This window comes from Dipodomys merriami, unplaced genomic scaffold, assembly GCF_024711535.1.
Source record: "Dipodomys merriami isolate MVZ:Mamm:240054 unplaced genomic scaffold, mDipMer1.0.p SCAF_827, whole genome shotgun sequence".
Lineage (NCBI taxonomy): Eukaryota > Metazoa > Chordata > Mammalia > Rodentia > Heteromyidae > Dipodomys > Dipodomys merriami.
In genome coordinates this window covers 319,248-334,110 of record NW_027206432.1, presented here as the reverse complement: position 1 = coordinate 334,110, position 14,863 = coordinate 319,248, and the positions used below count along the sequence as shown (strand labels likewise).

General features: G+C 59.4%; 1 protein-coding gene across 1 annotated transcript in view; it reads left to right on the top strand.

The window, feature by feature from the left end:
• Nucleotides 1-11,197, top strand: part of LOC138819933 (polypeptide N-acetylgalactosaminyltransferase 9) — a 48,014-nt gene extending 36,817 nt beyond the window's left edge. The window contains exons 7-11 of the mRNA XM_070011547.1: nt 940-1,125; nt 2,069-2,206; nt 8,832-8,927; nt 9,356-9,523; nt 10,279-11,197. Of these exons, the coding sequence (XP_069867648.1) occupies nt 940-1,125; nt 2,069-2,206; nt 8,832-8,927; nt 9,356-9,523; nt 10,279-10,425 (735 nt within the window). The 3' untranslated portion in view covers nt 10,426-11,197. The remainder of the gene's footprint in view (nt 1-939; nt 1,126-2,068; nt 2,207-8,831; nt 8,928-9,355; nt 9,524-10,278) is intronic.
• Nucleotides 11,198-14,863: the final 3,666 nt, after the last annotated feature.

The following is a 14,863-nucleotide window of genomic DNA, read 5'->3' as shown; positions in this document are numbered from 1 at the left end:
GGAGAGTCCTATATGCAGCCTTCCTATCCAAATATGCAAGAAATCCCAGGGCCTCAGACTCCAACTAGAGGAGGGGCGGGCGTCCTGCTCCCAGGCCCTTCCTGGGAGGAGATTTGTCCAGTGGCTTTGCAATGCCTGCACAGGGAGACATCCGCCCACCAGAGGCCTGGCACTCACCAGAGCAAGTGACCAGGAGGCTCCAATCCTCCAAGACACGCACCGCCTCCAGCCTAGATGCAGTGGGAAGTCACAGCTCGCGTGCGGTCCCTTTGCAATACCTCGGCCGCAGGAAGGAACCTGAGCGAGTGCAAAGCCCCCAGTTCAAAGCTCAGTGCTGCCAAGCCTCCCCCAAACCAATCAGGCCAGTCTTACCAAACAGCTCCCAGACTCCTGCGAGCCAGACATGAGCCAGGGCAGGAGGCATGAAATGAGCTCTGGGCTCCAGGCCCGTGGTCCAGCAGCAGGGAGAGGGAGGGCTATGGATGGGCAAGGATCAGCTGGAGCTGGCGTGGGACACCAGGCCGAGGCCCAGGTCTGTGCGGGGTCCGGCAGGGAGGGGTGCAGTGGTTGGCGCAGATTCCCCTTAGGCCTGGCTGTTGGATGGGATCTGGGGACGGGGCACGTGCAGACAGTGGCCCTGCTGTCACGGGGGCCGTGGGCCTGGGGCAGAGGCAGCTCACAGACCCCTGAGGCTGGAGGGGACGTAGCCATGGGGTGGGTGGAGGCAAAGGATCCACCGTCACAAAACACGCAAGAGAAATCAGTCTTGGGAGGGAACCCCAAAGGGGAGAAGGCTCGCACGCAGGCCCGGTAGACCGGCCGCAGCCTGTGCCCCCCGCCCCTCCCCCAGGGCATCGTCCCTGAAGAAGGCACGGGCGCCCCCCGGCCCCCGACCCCCGGAGGCAGGGCTGTCTGGGCCTCACCGGGTCCCGCCCCCAGGTGTGGCAGTGCGGCGGCAGCATGGAAGTACTGCCCTGCTCTCGCGTGGCACACATCGAGCGCAGCAAGAAGCCCTACAACAACGACATCGACTACTACGCCAAGCGCAACGCCCTGCGGGCCGCAGAGGTGTGGATGGACGACTTCAAATCCCACGTGTACATGGCCTGGAACATCCCCATGACCGTAAGCCCGTGCCCAGCGGGGAGGGGCGGGGGCATGGGGAGTCAACGCCGGGGCCTCCCCGCCAGGAGGATGGGGCAGGAAAGGGCGGCCACCTCCACGCTGGGAGAGGCTGAGGACAGCCGCGGCTGGGCATGGCCGCGGGGCCTCTCCTCGGCACCTGCAGCAGCCACTCTGGGCCTGGGGTCTCAGAACAACTGTCCCTCAGCTCTTCAGCTCAAGGCAAGCGCTCTACCACCACTTCCGGTTTTCTGGTGGTTCATTGGAGATAAGAGTCTCACGGACTTTCCTGCCTGGACTGGCCTTGAACCGAGATCCTCAGATCTCAGCCTCCTGTGTAGCTGGGATTACAGGTGTGAGCCACTGGCCTGGTTTGGTTTTTGAAACAGACTCACTTTGGGAGCCCAGGCTCTAGTGCCACCCCTGTCCCCAGGCTGTAAGAAACCTGAGCCGGGGGAGAGGGGACGGGGCCTCTCTGCAGGCCTCCTCACCCTTAGGTCCCATGATTCACCAGGAAGACGGAGCACTCAGCAAGGCCAGCTCGGGGCTCCTAGGACTGATTAAAGTAGCCAAGGGCAAGGTGGTAGCAGGGAGGCTCCCGGAGCAGCCAGGTGTGAGCTCCCAAGGCCCTCCCTCCTGGGATCTGACCACTCAGCTCTCCCAGGACTCTGCCCAGCCCCAGGGTCTGGAGTCCGCACTGGGACTCCGTGTGGGCGCAGTGATTGCCCATGAGATTGGTTCTCGGCCCCTCAAGATCAACCCAAGGAACACAGGTCAGGAAGGAGACGCCAGCACTCAGGGCCCCTCAGGAGGGCAGCGTGTGGACACACATAAGACAGGGGATCTGGATGCAGTCTCGGCACGCCAGGCGGCCGGGGGCTGCTGTAGGCAGGAGACCTGAGCTGCGATGTGCAGCTCTCCACCTGTCCCTGCTTCTACCCCACAGAACCCCGGGGTGGACTTTGGGGACGTGTCTGAGAGGCTGGCCCTGCGCCAGAGGCTGAAGTGCCGCAGCTTCAAGTGGTACCTAGAGAACGTGTACCCCGAGATGAGGATCTACAACAACACCCTCACGTACGGAGAGGTACCGCCTGCACCCGAGACCCTGCAGGGGTGGGTGGGCTTTCCTCCAAGAGGCAGACATCTGCACCCTTCAGACACGCACACTAGAACACCTGCACTCCAACACCCACACCCCAACCAAAACCCACCCCAGCACCCACATCCCCACACCCCGGCACCACATCCCCACACCCACCCCATACCCCGCACCCACATCCCCACACCCCAACCAACACCCACCCCCGCACCCACCCCATACCCTGCACCCACATCCCCACACCCCAGCACCCACATCCCCACACCCCAGCACCCACATCCCCACACCCCAGCACCCACATCCCCACACCCCAACACCACATCCCCACACCCCAGCACCACATCCCCATACCCCAGCACCACATCCCCACACCCCAGCACCCACATCCCCACACCCCAACACCACATCCCCACACCCCAGCACCCACATCCCCACACCCACATCCCCACACCCCAGCACCCACATCCCCACACCCCAACACCACATCCCCACACCCCAGCACCCACATCCCCACACCCCAGCACCACATCCCCACACCCCAGCACCACATCCCCACACCCCTGCACCCACATCCCCACACCCCGGCACCACATCCCCACACCCCCGCACCCACATCCCCACACCCCAGCACCCACATCCCCACACCCCAGCACCCACATCCCCACACCCCGCACCCACATCCCCACACCCCAGCACCCACATCCCCACACCCCCGCACCACATCCCCACACCCCAGCACCCACATCCCCACACCCCAGCACCACATCCCCACACCCCAGCCAACACCCACATCCCCACACCCCAGCACCCACATCCCCACACCCCAGCACCACATCCCCACACCCCAGCACCCACATCCCCACACCCCAGCACCACATCCCCACACCCCAGCCAACACCCACATCCCCACACCCCAGCACCCACATCCCCACACCCCAGCACCCACATCCCCACACCCCCCCACCACATCCCCACACCCCAGCACCCACCCCATATCCCCACACCCCAGCACCCACATCCCCACACCCCAGCACCCACATCCCCACACCCACATCCCCACACCCCAGCACCACATCCCCACACCCCAGCACCCACATCCCCACACCCCCCCACCACATCCCACACCCCAGCACCACATCCCCACACCCCGCACCCACATCCCCACACCCCAGCACCCACATCCCCACACCCCAGCACCCACATCCCCACACCCCAGCACCCACATCCCCACACCCCAGCACCCACATCCCCACACCCCAGCACCACATCCCCACACCCCAGCACCCACATCCCCACACCCCCGCACCACATCCCCACACCCCAGCACCACATCCCCACACCCCCGCACCACATCCCCACACCCCAGCACCCACATCCCCACACCCCAGCACCACATCCCCACACCCCAACACCACATCCCCACACCCCAGCACCACATCCCCACACCCCAGCACCCACATCCCCACACCCCAGCACCACATCCCCACACCCCAGCACCCACATCCCCACACCCCAGCACCACTTTCCCACACCCCAGCACCCACATCCCCACACACCCCCACCACATCCCCACACCCCAGCACCCACATCCCCACACCCCAGCACCCACATCCCCACACCCCAGCACCCACATCCCCACACCCCAGCACCCACATCCCCACACCCCAGCACCACATCCCCACACCCCAGCACCACATCCCCACACCCCTGCACCACATCCCCACACCCCAGCACCCACATCCCCACACCCCAGCACCACATCCCCACACCCACATCCCCACACCCCAGCACCACATCCCCACACCCCAGCACCCACATCCCCACACCCACATCCCCACACCCCAGCACCACATCCCCACACCCCAGCACCACATCCCCACACCCCAGCACCACATCCCCACACCCCAGCACCACATCCCCACACCCCAACACCCACATCCCCACACCCACATCCCCACACCCCAGCACCACATCCCCACACCCCAGCACCCACATCCCCACACCCCAGCACCACATCCCCACACCCCAGCACCACATCCCCACACCCCAGCACCACATCCCCACACCCCAACACCCACATCCCCACACCCCCCCACCACATCCCCACACCCCAGCACCCACCCCATATCCCCACACCCCAGCACCCACATCCCCACACCCCAGCACCCACATCCCCACACCCCAGCACCACATCCCCACACCCCAACACCCACATCCCCACACCCCCCCACCACATCCCCACACCCCAGCACCCACCCCATAGCCCCACACCCCAGCACCCACATCCCCACACCCCAGCACCCACATCCCCACACCCCAGCACCACATCCCCACACCCCAGCACCACATCCCCACACCCCAACACCCACATCCCCACACCCCAGCACCACATCCCCACACCCCCCCACCACATCCCACACCCCTGCACCACATCCCCACACCCCTGCACCCACATCCCCATACCCCAACACCCACATCCCCACACCCCTGCACCACATCCCCACACCCCCCACCACATCCCCACAACCCCGCACCCACCCCATATCCCCACACCCCAGCACCCACATCCCCACACCCCAGCACCCACATCCCCACACCCCAGCACCCACATCCCCACACCCCCCCACCACATCCCACACCCCAGCACCACATCCCACACCCCAGCACCACATCCCCACACCCCAGCACCACATCCCCACACCCCAGCACCCACATCCCCACACCCCGGCACCCACATCCCCACACCCCAGCACCACATCCCCACACCCCAGCACCCACATCCCCACACCCCAGCACCACATCCCCACACCCCAGCACCACATCCCCACACCCCGCACCACATCCCCACACCCCAACACCCACATCCCCACACCCCAGCACCACATCCCACACCCCAGCACCACATCCCCACACCCCAACACCCACATCCCCACACCCCAGCACCACATCCCCACACCCCGGCACCCACATCCCCACACCCCTGCACCCACATCCCCACAGCCCAGCACCCACATCCCCACACCCCAGCACCACATCCCCACACCCCCCCACCACATCCCCACACCCCAGCACCACATCCCCACACCCCTGCACCCACATCCCCACAGCCCAGCACCCACATCCCCACACCTGCATCCCCACACCTATACCCCAACACTCGTACCCCAACACCCACACCCCAATACCCACCTCAACACCACACCAAGATGCATATACATATCTATATATATATTTGCACAAATACAGGATTGTGTATAGACATGCATTCAGATGTGCATGTCCATACATACACATGCACTCATCCTGAGCGCCAATCAAAGCATCTCCTGGCTGGGCACAAGCTTCATCCCTGTAATCCCAGCTACACAGAGGAACAGGTCATGGCACGTGAGCATGTGTGCACACAATCGTGCACTCACACTGTGTAGCCATGATTGTGTACCACAATACATGCAACCCATGTGCCCTCAGAAGCACATACATGGACACCTGTGACACACAGGAGGGCAGACACGCCAGCTCTACAGACCCATGAGTGCCCACAGTGCCCACCTGCACAGCTTCACAGGGCTCCCTCCAAAGCCAGGGGGTGGCTACTGCTTTCCTGCACCCCTCAGGTCTATGCTGGTGCAAGGAGCCCCCCAACGGCAGGGGCTGTGCCTCCTCTCCCCAGCGCTCCTCTGCTCTGTCTCTGGGTAAGAGGTGCGCTCTGCCCTGGCCAGCACGTGGGACGGCCAGAAGGAAGGAAGCCTGGAGGGCAGTGCTCACAGACGGTCCCTGGGGCTCCTGGCCAACTCATCCACTCCTGTTCCCTCCATACAGGGCTTCCCCGGGAACCACCAAACGTGGTCTGGAGCCAGGCTCTGTGCCAGCTCTGCCTGCCAAACCCCCAGCCTGAACTGTGAGCTGACTGCACAAGTGCACACACATGCACGCAGACTACACAAGTGCACACACATGCACGCAGACTACACAAGTCCACACGCATGCACGCAGACTACACAAGTGCACACACATGCACACAGACTACACAAGTGCACACCCATGCACGCAGACTACACAAGTGCACACGCATGCACGCAGACTACACAAGTGCACACACATGCATGCAGACTACACAAGTCCACACGCATGTAGATTGCACAAGTCCACATGCACGCAGACTACACAAGTCCACACACATGCACGCAGACTACACAAGCCACACACATGCACGCAGACTACACAAGTCCACACACATGCACGCAGACTACACAAGTCCACACGCATGTAGACTGCACAAGTCCACATGTACACAGACCACACAAGTCCACGCAATGCGTATAGATTATACCAGCCACACACATGCACACACACCACACAAGTCCACACAGATGCATGCAGACTACACAAGCCACACACATGCACACAGACTACACAAGTCCACACGCATGCATGCAGACTACACAAGCCACACACATGCACGCAGACTACACAAGTCCACACGCATGCATGCAGACTACACAAGCCACACACATGCACGCAGACTACACAAGTCCACACGCATGCATGCAGACTACACAAGCTACACACATGCACGCAGACTACACAAGTCCACACGCATGCATGCAGACTACACAAGCCACACGCAATGCATATAGATTATACCAGCCACACACATGCACGCATACCACACAAGTCCACACAGATGCACGCAGACTACACAAGTCCACACACATGCATGTAGATTGTACAAATCCACACACAGGTATGTAGATTACACAAGCCACACACATGCACACTCACCACACAGGTCCACACACATGCACGCAGACTACACAAGTCCATACACATGCATGCAGACTACACAAATCCATACACAGGTATGCAGATTAAACAAGCACACACATGCACCCAGACTACACAAGTCCACATTCATGCTTGCAGACTACACAAGTCCACATAGATGTAGACTACACACGTATGTAGATTACACAAACCACACATATGTACACAGACTACAATTACACACACATGCACACAGACTACACAAGTCCACACACATGTATGTAGATTACACATGCCACATACATGCATGTAGAGTATACAAGTCCACACATGCATGTAGAGTATACAAGTCCATACAATGTATGTACAGTATACAAGTCCACACATGCATGTAGAATATACAAGTCCACATGCATGTAGAGTATACAACTCCACACATGGGTATGTAGATTACACACACCACATACATACATGTAGAGTATACAAGTCCACATGCATGTAGAGTATACAAGTCCACATGTATGTAGAGTATACAAGTCCACACAATGCATGTAGGGTATATAAGTCCACATGCATGTAGGGTATACAAGTCCACACATGGGTATGTAGATTACACACACCACACACATGCATGTATAGAGTACACAAGTCCACATGCATATAGAGTATACAAGTCCACATGCATGTAGAGTATACAAGTCCACACATGCATGTAGAGTATACAAGTCCACACACGGGTATGTAGATTACACACACCACACACATGCATGTAGAGTATACAAGTCCACACACATGCATGTAGAGTATACAAGTCTACACATGGAGTATACAAGTCCACATGCATGTAGAGTATGCAAATCCACGTGCATGGAGAGTATACAAGTCCACATGCATGTAGAGTACACAAGTCCACATGCATGTAGAGTATACAAGTCCACATGCATGTAGAGTACACACGTCCACATGCATGTAGAGTTCACAAGTCCACATGCATGTAGACTTCACAAGTCCACATGCATGTAGACTTCACAAGTCCATATGCATGTAGACTTCACAAGTCCATATGCATGTAGAGTACACACGTCCACATGCGTGTAGAGTTCACAAGTCCACATGCATGTAGAGTTCACAAGTCCACATGCATGTAGAATACACAAGTCCACATGCATGTAGAATACACACATCCATATGCATGTAGAATACACACATCCACATGCGTGTAGAGTTCACAAGTCCACATGCATGTAGAGTACACAAGTCCACATGCATGTAGAGTACACAAGTCCACATGCATGTAGAGTTCACAAGTCCACATGCATGTAGAGTTCACAAGTCCACATGCATGTAGAGTACACAAGTCCACATGCATGTAGAGTACACAAGTCCACATGTATGTAGAGTTCACAAGTCCACATGCATGTAGAGTTCACAAGTCCACATGCATGTAGAGTTCACAAGTCCACATGCATGTAGAGTACACATGCCCACATGCATGTAGAATACACACATCCACATGCGTGTAGAGTATACAAGTCCACATGCATGTAGAATACACACATCCATATGCATGTAGAGTACACACACCTACGTGCATGTAGAGGTCACAAGTCCACATGCACACTACACAAGTGCGCCTCATCTCTTCCCCTCTCTATGGCAACCGCTCTTCCCCCGCCCCATTCCACTCCCTCCCCGTCCCTCACTCCTCCCCTCCCCTGGGCAGACCCCCCCAGGGTGGCCTGTCCCTCAGGACAGCACCAGGCAGGCACAGCGCAGGTCCCCCACCCAAGGCAGGGAGCCCGAAGGCCCGCACCAAGTGACCCGAGGCTTCTCCTGTTTGCAGGTGAGAAACAGCAAGGCCACGGGCTACTGCCTGGACCAGGGGGCAGAAGACGATGACCGGGCCATCCTCTACCCCTGTCACGGCATGTCCTCCCAGGTAGGCGCCTCCCGGGGCCACCCCCGCTGGGCTCCGGCAGGCACAGAGGGAGGCGTGGGACGCTGCCCACCGTGCTCAGGGGTGGGAGCTGTCCGCCGTGGTCTAGAGCAAGGCTGGGGCTGGGGTGTTCCCTGCCACTCCAGCATCTCGAGCCCTAGGCTGAGTCAGGGGAGGGTGGCCTGGGCTCCTGTGCCCTACCAGGTCTCCCTGTGTCTAGTAGCTCCATTTCCCAACAGCTGAGGGCCGGCCGGCATCCTGAGCCTGGGCGGCGCCCATCTGTCCCTCAGCCCCGCCACCCTGGTGGTCCGCTACGGCGTCCCCAGGTAAAGCCTCCAACACACACCAGGGGCCCATGCAAGCGCCTTTCTTCACCCTGGGGTCAGCCAGGCCTGGTGGGCGGCCACTGACCGCTCCCGCTGCCCCCTCAGCTGGTGCGGTACAGCGCGGACGGCCTCCTCCAGCTGGGACCCCTGGGCTCCACCGCCTTTCTGCCCGACTCCAAGTGTCTGGTGGATGACGGCAGGGGCCGCACGCCCACCCTGAAGAGATGTGAGGATGTAGCCAGGCCCAGCCAGCGGCTGTGGGACTTCACCCAGGTCAGTGGGTGGGGCGCTGAGGCAGGAGGCACCGCTGCCCTCGGGGCTAGCTGGTGGGGTGGCAGCAGGGCAGCGTGGGGGGGTGAGGGTGGGGGGCGGGGGGCGGGGGGCAGGGGGCAGGGCAGCTCCCACATCAGCCCCATGGCTGTTTAAAGCTGGAGGTCAACTCTGAGACAAGCTCAGAGGTTTTGGTCCATCTTGGCAGGGAGGGTGTGGTGGAATGCGATTGAGGAGAGGGGGAGGAGGGGGAGAGAGGGAGGGGGAGAGAGACTGCTGGCAGGCCCCCCTCCCTTCCCTCCATGGCTGGGCTATGCACTGCCCTCCCATACTCAGGACCAGTCTTGCCCATCTTTCTCCATCCAGTCAGGCTGGCAGAATGAGGGCAGCCAGGCATGTCCTCTGAGTGTCCCCGTCCCTGCCCGACTTCCCTGGGGCAGTACTTGGCAGTCAGGAGTGGGTCCACTGTCCTGGAGGGCGGCATGCTCCTCAGCTGTGGCGTGAGCCGCCACTTTGCTTGCTCGGGTCGCTGGAGTTCCACCTCCATTGCCGCTGGGGTCCCCAGGGGCCTGGGCCATTCTGGAGTGTCTGTGGACCAGAGAACGGGGAGCAGGGCAGGCTTGCAGCAGGGCCTGACTAGACAGACCAGAGGACAGGGTCCCTAGGATGTTGTGGTGGCAGCGTGGGGCCGGGCGGGGCTGGCACGGTGGCCTCTTGTACGGAAGGTGAGCTTCCGTACCAGCTCAGCTTCTCCGCAGAGTGGTCCCATTGTGAGTCGTGACACTGGCCGGTGCCTGGAGGTGGAAATGTCCAAGGACGCCAACTTCGGGCTGCGGCTGGTGGTGCAGAGGTGCTCAGGGCAGAAGTGGATGATCAGAAACTGGATCAAGCATGGACGGCACTGACCCTTCCTTCTCCACCCAGCGCAGAGCCCTGTGGACCTGGGCGGGGGCACGGGTGGGAACCGGTCTCTGCAGACCCTACAGACCAAGAGCGGGGCTGGGCCCTGTCTCCCAGGACCGTGGAAGCCAAGCAGCCGGTGGCATCGGCCGCAGGCCGGGAGCAGCGTCTCCTGGGACAGAGATCTGAGACAGAGCACGCCAATGCCGAACCACGTGCCTTTTCTATGGTGTTCCCAGACAGGCCACCGGACAGCCGCCTCCCGCATGTGCCAGTTCCCTGTACATACCCCCACAGTGCCAGCCCTGCTGCCCAGAGCCGAGGCCGGGCAGCGTCTTTGCACCAGACGCCCCTTCCACCCAGCCGGCCAACACCTCCCAACTGGCGGCCCCTTCCTGGCCCACTTACCATCGCCAGACCAGAGCGGCCCTGTGGTCTGGTTAGAGGCCAGGAGACCACGTCTGCCCTGGTCACACATTTAGGAATGGCCAGTGGGGGACAGATGGCAGCGGTTAAGTGGCAGAGACGGTCATACCTGTCTTCGTGGGGGTCAAGGCTGGCCACTGCCAGGTAGCCCACCCCATCCTAGGCCCTGGCTCTTGTTGCCCTGCTGTCCCTGCAGCAGGGGTCAGCAAACAATGCCCCCAGCACCTCGCCTGTTTTTATAAATAAAGTTTTATTGGCACACAGCCACTCCCACTGTTGGCATGGTGTCTGTGGCTGCAGAGTTGAGATGTTGCTGGCAAAGCTAAAAGCTTTTCTGTGGCCTTCCAGGAAAACGCTCACCGATGTCTGCTGGGCCAGGAGGGCTGACCTTGCCAGGCGTTGGCTGGCTGGGGGTGAGCGGTCTGGGGGCCTCAGCCTGGGTGCTGGCCACTGTGGCTCTTGTGCCTCCAGAAGTTCCCTGGCCCCTGGGCTCCATGGCAACCATCCTCGTAGCTCAGGGCCCCTCCGGAACTTTTCAGTCATGTGTGCTCAAGCTGCGGGTTGGGTACCATAGCACGAACCTTAGAGACGAGGCTGGTGCAGCGGCATGGGGCCGGAAGCGTGTGCTCACTGGGAGAACAGGCCTGGGGCCGCTGGGCTCACGGCCCCAGCAGGAGCAGGAGGAGGATGGAAACAAACGTGCCTGACTGACCGACGGAACCAAGGCCCTGGCTGGCTTCCGGCGCATGCTTGGCTCATTCTCATCCTGGGGGGAGGGGAGACGTAGACGCACACTCAGGAGCGTGAGCCGCAGCCAGCCTCTGAGCATCTCCTGGGGACCCTGTGCCCACTTCCTGCCCCAGCGTCCTGCTCTTGCGTGAGATTCCTTTTCCCCATGCCATGCCTCAGAAATGCCTTCTTCTGGTCTAATTGTCCCCAATTCTGCCTCCTGAGACCTGCTCACAGGTGCGCCTGACTTTCTACCCAACCCGACAGCCCTCACCTGCTTGTTCGTGGGTACTCAGCCCTGGCAATTTCCCAAGAATCCTGAGGAGCCTCAGCCAGCAGCTGGGGAGAGGGAGGTGGGCTTGGGTGGGCTCCTCACAGCCACAAGGTTTGCACAGCGCGGTGCCGGGCACTGCCCGTGGCCAGCAGGACGCCCCCAAGGGTTCTGACTCGGGGACACACCCCACTGGGGCCAGCCTACCAGCACAAGGCCCTGAACTCAAACCCCAGTACCACAGAAATAGAAAACAATTAAACAATACAGCCAGATGTGGTCTGTATCGAAGCCAACCTGGGGAGAAAAAAAAGGAAAGCAAGAGATGAGGAGAGAGGATAAAAGAGGAGAAACACAGAACAGCACTGGCAGCACTGGAGATGCAGAACAGTCCACCGGCCTCACTCAGAGCTGCCAAACGGGCTGGGGCTCCAGTGGTAGAGCTAAGGGGCAGTGCCCAGGCCTGGGATAGCAGCACAAAGGAGATACAGACAGTGAGAGGGAGGAAAAGGGAAAGAGGGGGGAAGAAAGAATCTACCATCTCTCCAAGCTCAGAAACGGATTCTAAGTCAAGGTATGGACAGGGCAGGACCCTGTGACCCCCGTCCCTCCCAGCTCTGGCGTGGCTCGCTTTGGCCGGTGCTGCAGTACCTGAGCCTCCGTCCTCTGTGGCTTCTGTGTCCCCCACCCTTTCAAGGACGTCATTGATAGGACCAGAGCCCCTGCTCCAACTTACCCTCATGCTCACACAAACTCTGCCCTGTCTGGGGCGCTGTAGGAGTTTGGGGAGACAGCATGTGGCACCCTCTTTCTGCAGAAGCATCTGGCTCTTCAGTGGAGCAGAGCCAAGCTCAGACCCAGGGAGTTCTCCTGCCTCCTCCCAGACGGGACCTGGGGAGCCCCATTCCCCCAACTCCCAGACAGACAGAAGCTGCCTGAGCCCCTCCCCACAGACAGACACACAGAAGCTGCCTGAGCCCCTCCCCACAGACAGACACACAGAATCTGCCTGGGGCCCTCCCCAGACAGACACACAGAAGCTGCCTCGGCCCTCCCCCCAGACAGACACACAGAAGCTGCCTGCGCCCTCTGCGCTCAGCTCAGGGCTCCAGGCCTGAGGGTCCAGCAGCTTCAGGCTGTCTCTCAAGCTGATGGGAACAGCATCCCCAGATGACCAAAGCTAATTAAGCTGACAACCTTGACAAGTGGCCTGGTTAACAGCCCAGGGGAAAATAAGTGGAGAAACCTCGTTATTTCTTCTTGCTTTTTAAGGCACCCAATAATCATGTTAAAAGTTAAATTAAATGGCTTATCTGTGCTAGTACAAATCAGCTAAAGTGAGATTTCTTCATGGCTGAGCCTCCAGCCAGCCAGGCCCCAGGCCAACTGCTCACTCCAGATGGATTTGCTCCTGTATATCCAGGGCCCTGAGGTGATACATGCAAAGCTGAGTCCTCCTCTCCAGAGGCTGAAGTTCAGTGGGGTCCAGCTCTCTCCTCTCCTCCCCTTGAGTCCCTACAGCAGATGTCCTTCCTGATAGCCATGGAAATGGCAGAGGCAGGGAGGCCGGAGGAGAGGGCAGCTGGGAGGGAAAGGAAGTGCCCACTAAAGCAGAGGACGAGGGCCGGGCGTCAGTGGCTCACGCCTGTCACCCCAGCTATTCAGCTGAGATCTGAGGATCACGGTTCAAAGCCAGCCTGGGCAGGAAAGGTGACTCTTATCTCCAATAAACCACTCAGAAAACCAGAACTGGCACTGTGGCTCAAGTGGTAGAGTGCTCATCTTGAGCTGAAGAGCTGAGGGATAATGCTCAGGCCCAGAGTTCAAGCCCCATGACCAAAAAAAAAAAAAAAAAAAAAAAAAAAAAGACAGAGGAAGAATCACCCTAAGAAAACCACCTGCAGAAGCCAGACTCAGAACCTGACAGGCAGAATTATGAGCAGCTTAGCACAGAAGTGGCAAGACTGAAGGATGAGAGGAAAACTGATACAAAGAAAGATAAACACCAGGCAGGCGTGGAGAGGTAACCAGGGGGAGAGGGAAATGGCTGGCACCGGGAAGGGTGTGAACTTAGATCTCGGTCATGATTAATGTGGACACAGCCACAGTGAAAACAGGCAGGACATCCTGGAGAGGGTCAGATGGGGTCACGCTGGGATGGCAGCAGTGTCCTGAGCAGAGGGTCTCTGCTCTGCCGGACTTAGTGCTGGAAGCCAATGGCCACCCTTCCACTTAAGAGAACAGACATCGTATTCCAGGCCCTGCTCCTGCTCTGGACAGCTCAGTAACGCCTGGCTAATGGAATGCACAAGGCCCAGTGTCAAACCCAGGAACCAATAGGCCTGATGTGCCTCCATCTGCCAGGAGGAGCAGATGGCTAGGAGAGCAGGCTGGGGAGAGAGAAGGGACAGAGGAGGGACAACGGAGAGGCGAACAGGATGATGCAGCCTGCGCCCCGCACTCACGCGTGAACATTTCAGAGCTGCAGCTCATGGGCCAGAAGTATTAGGGCATCCACACAGGTGCAGAAACAACCACCTAACAGCCTAGGGCATCCATGCAGGTGGAGAACCGATCACCTGCCCAGCTTGAGGTCAAAGCCACTACCTTCACACAGGCGCCAGCCCAGAGACGAGGCCTGTGCGGTGCAGAAGGGCAGGGGGGCGGTGGCGCTCCGCCAAGCGTGTGACTCGGTCAGCAGGGGTCTGCTGCAGCTCTCAACACAGGCTGCATGCTGGAAAGACGCCACTGACATCTCATTTTCTACAGTTAATTTGCTAAATGCCAACTAACTGCTCGAGTGCTCCTTCTCACCGGGCGGTCTTCTCCACATCTCTCTAGGTGTATTCTCCACTCCTACGTATGACCCACATTCGCCTCCTGTGGGAGAAGCGGAGGGAGGCGAGAGCATGAGGAGAGCCATTTGCATGGCTTTGTCCTTTTCCATACCAAGGTACAAGAGACACCCTTCTAGGCGCATAATAGGTGCTCAGTATGTCTTGTCCTAATCAAGCCAG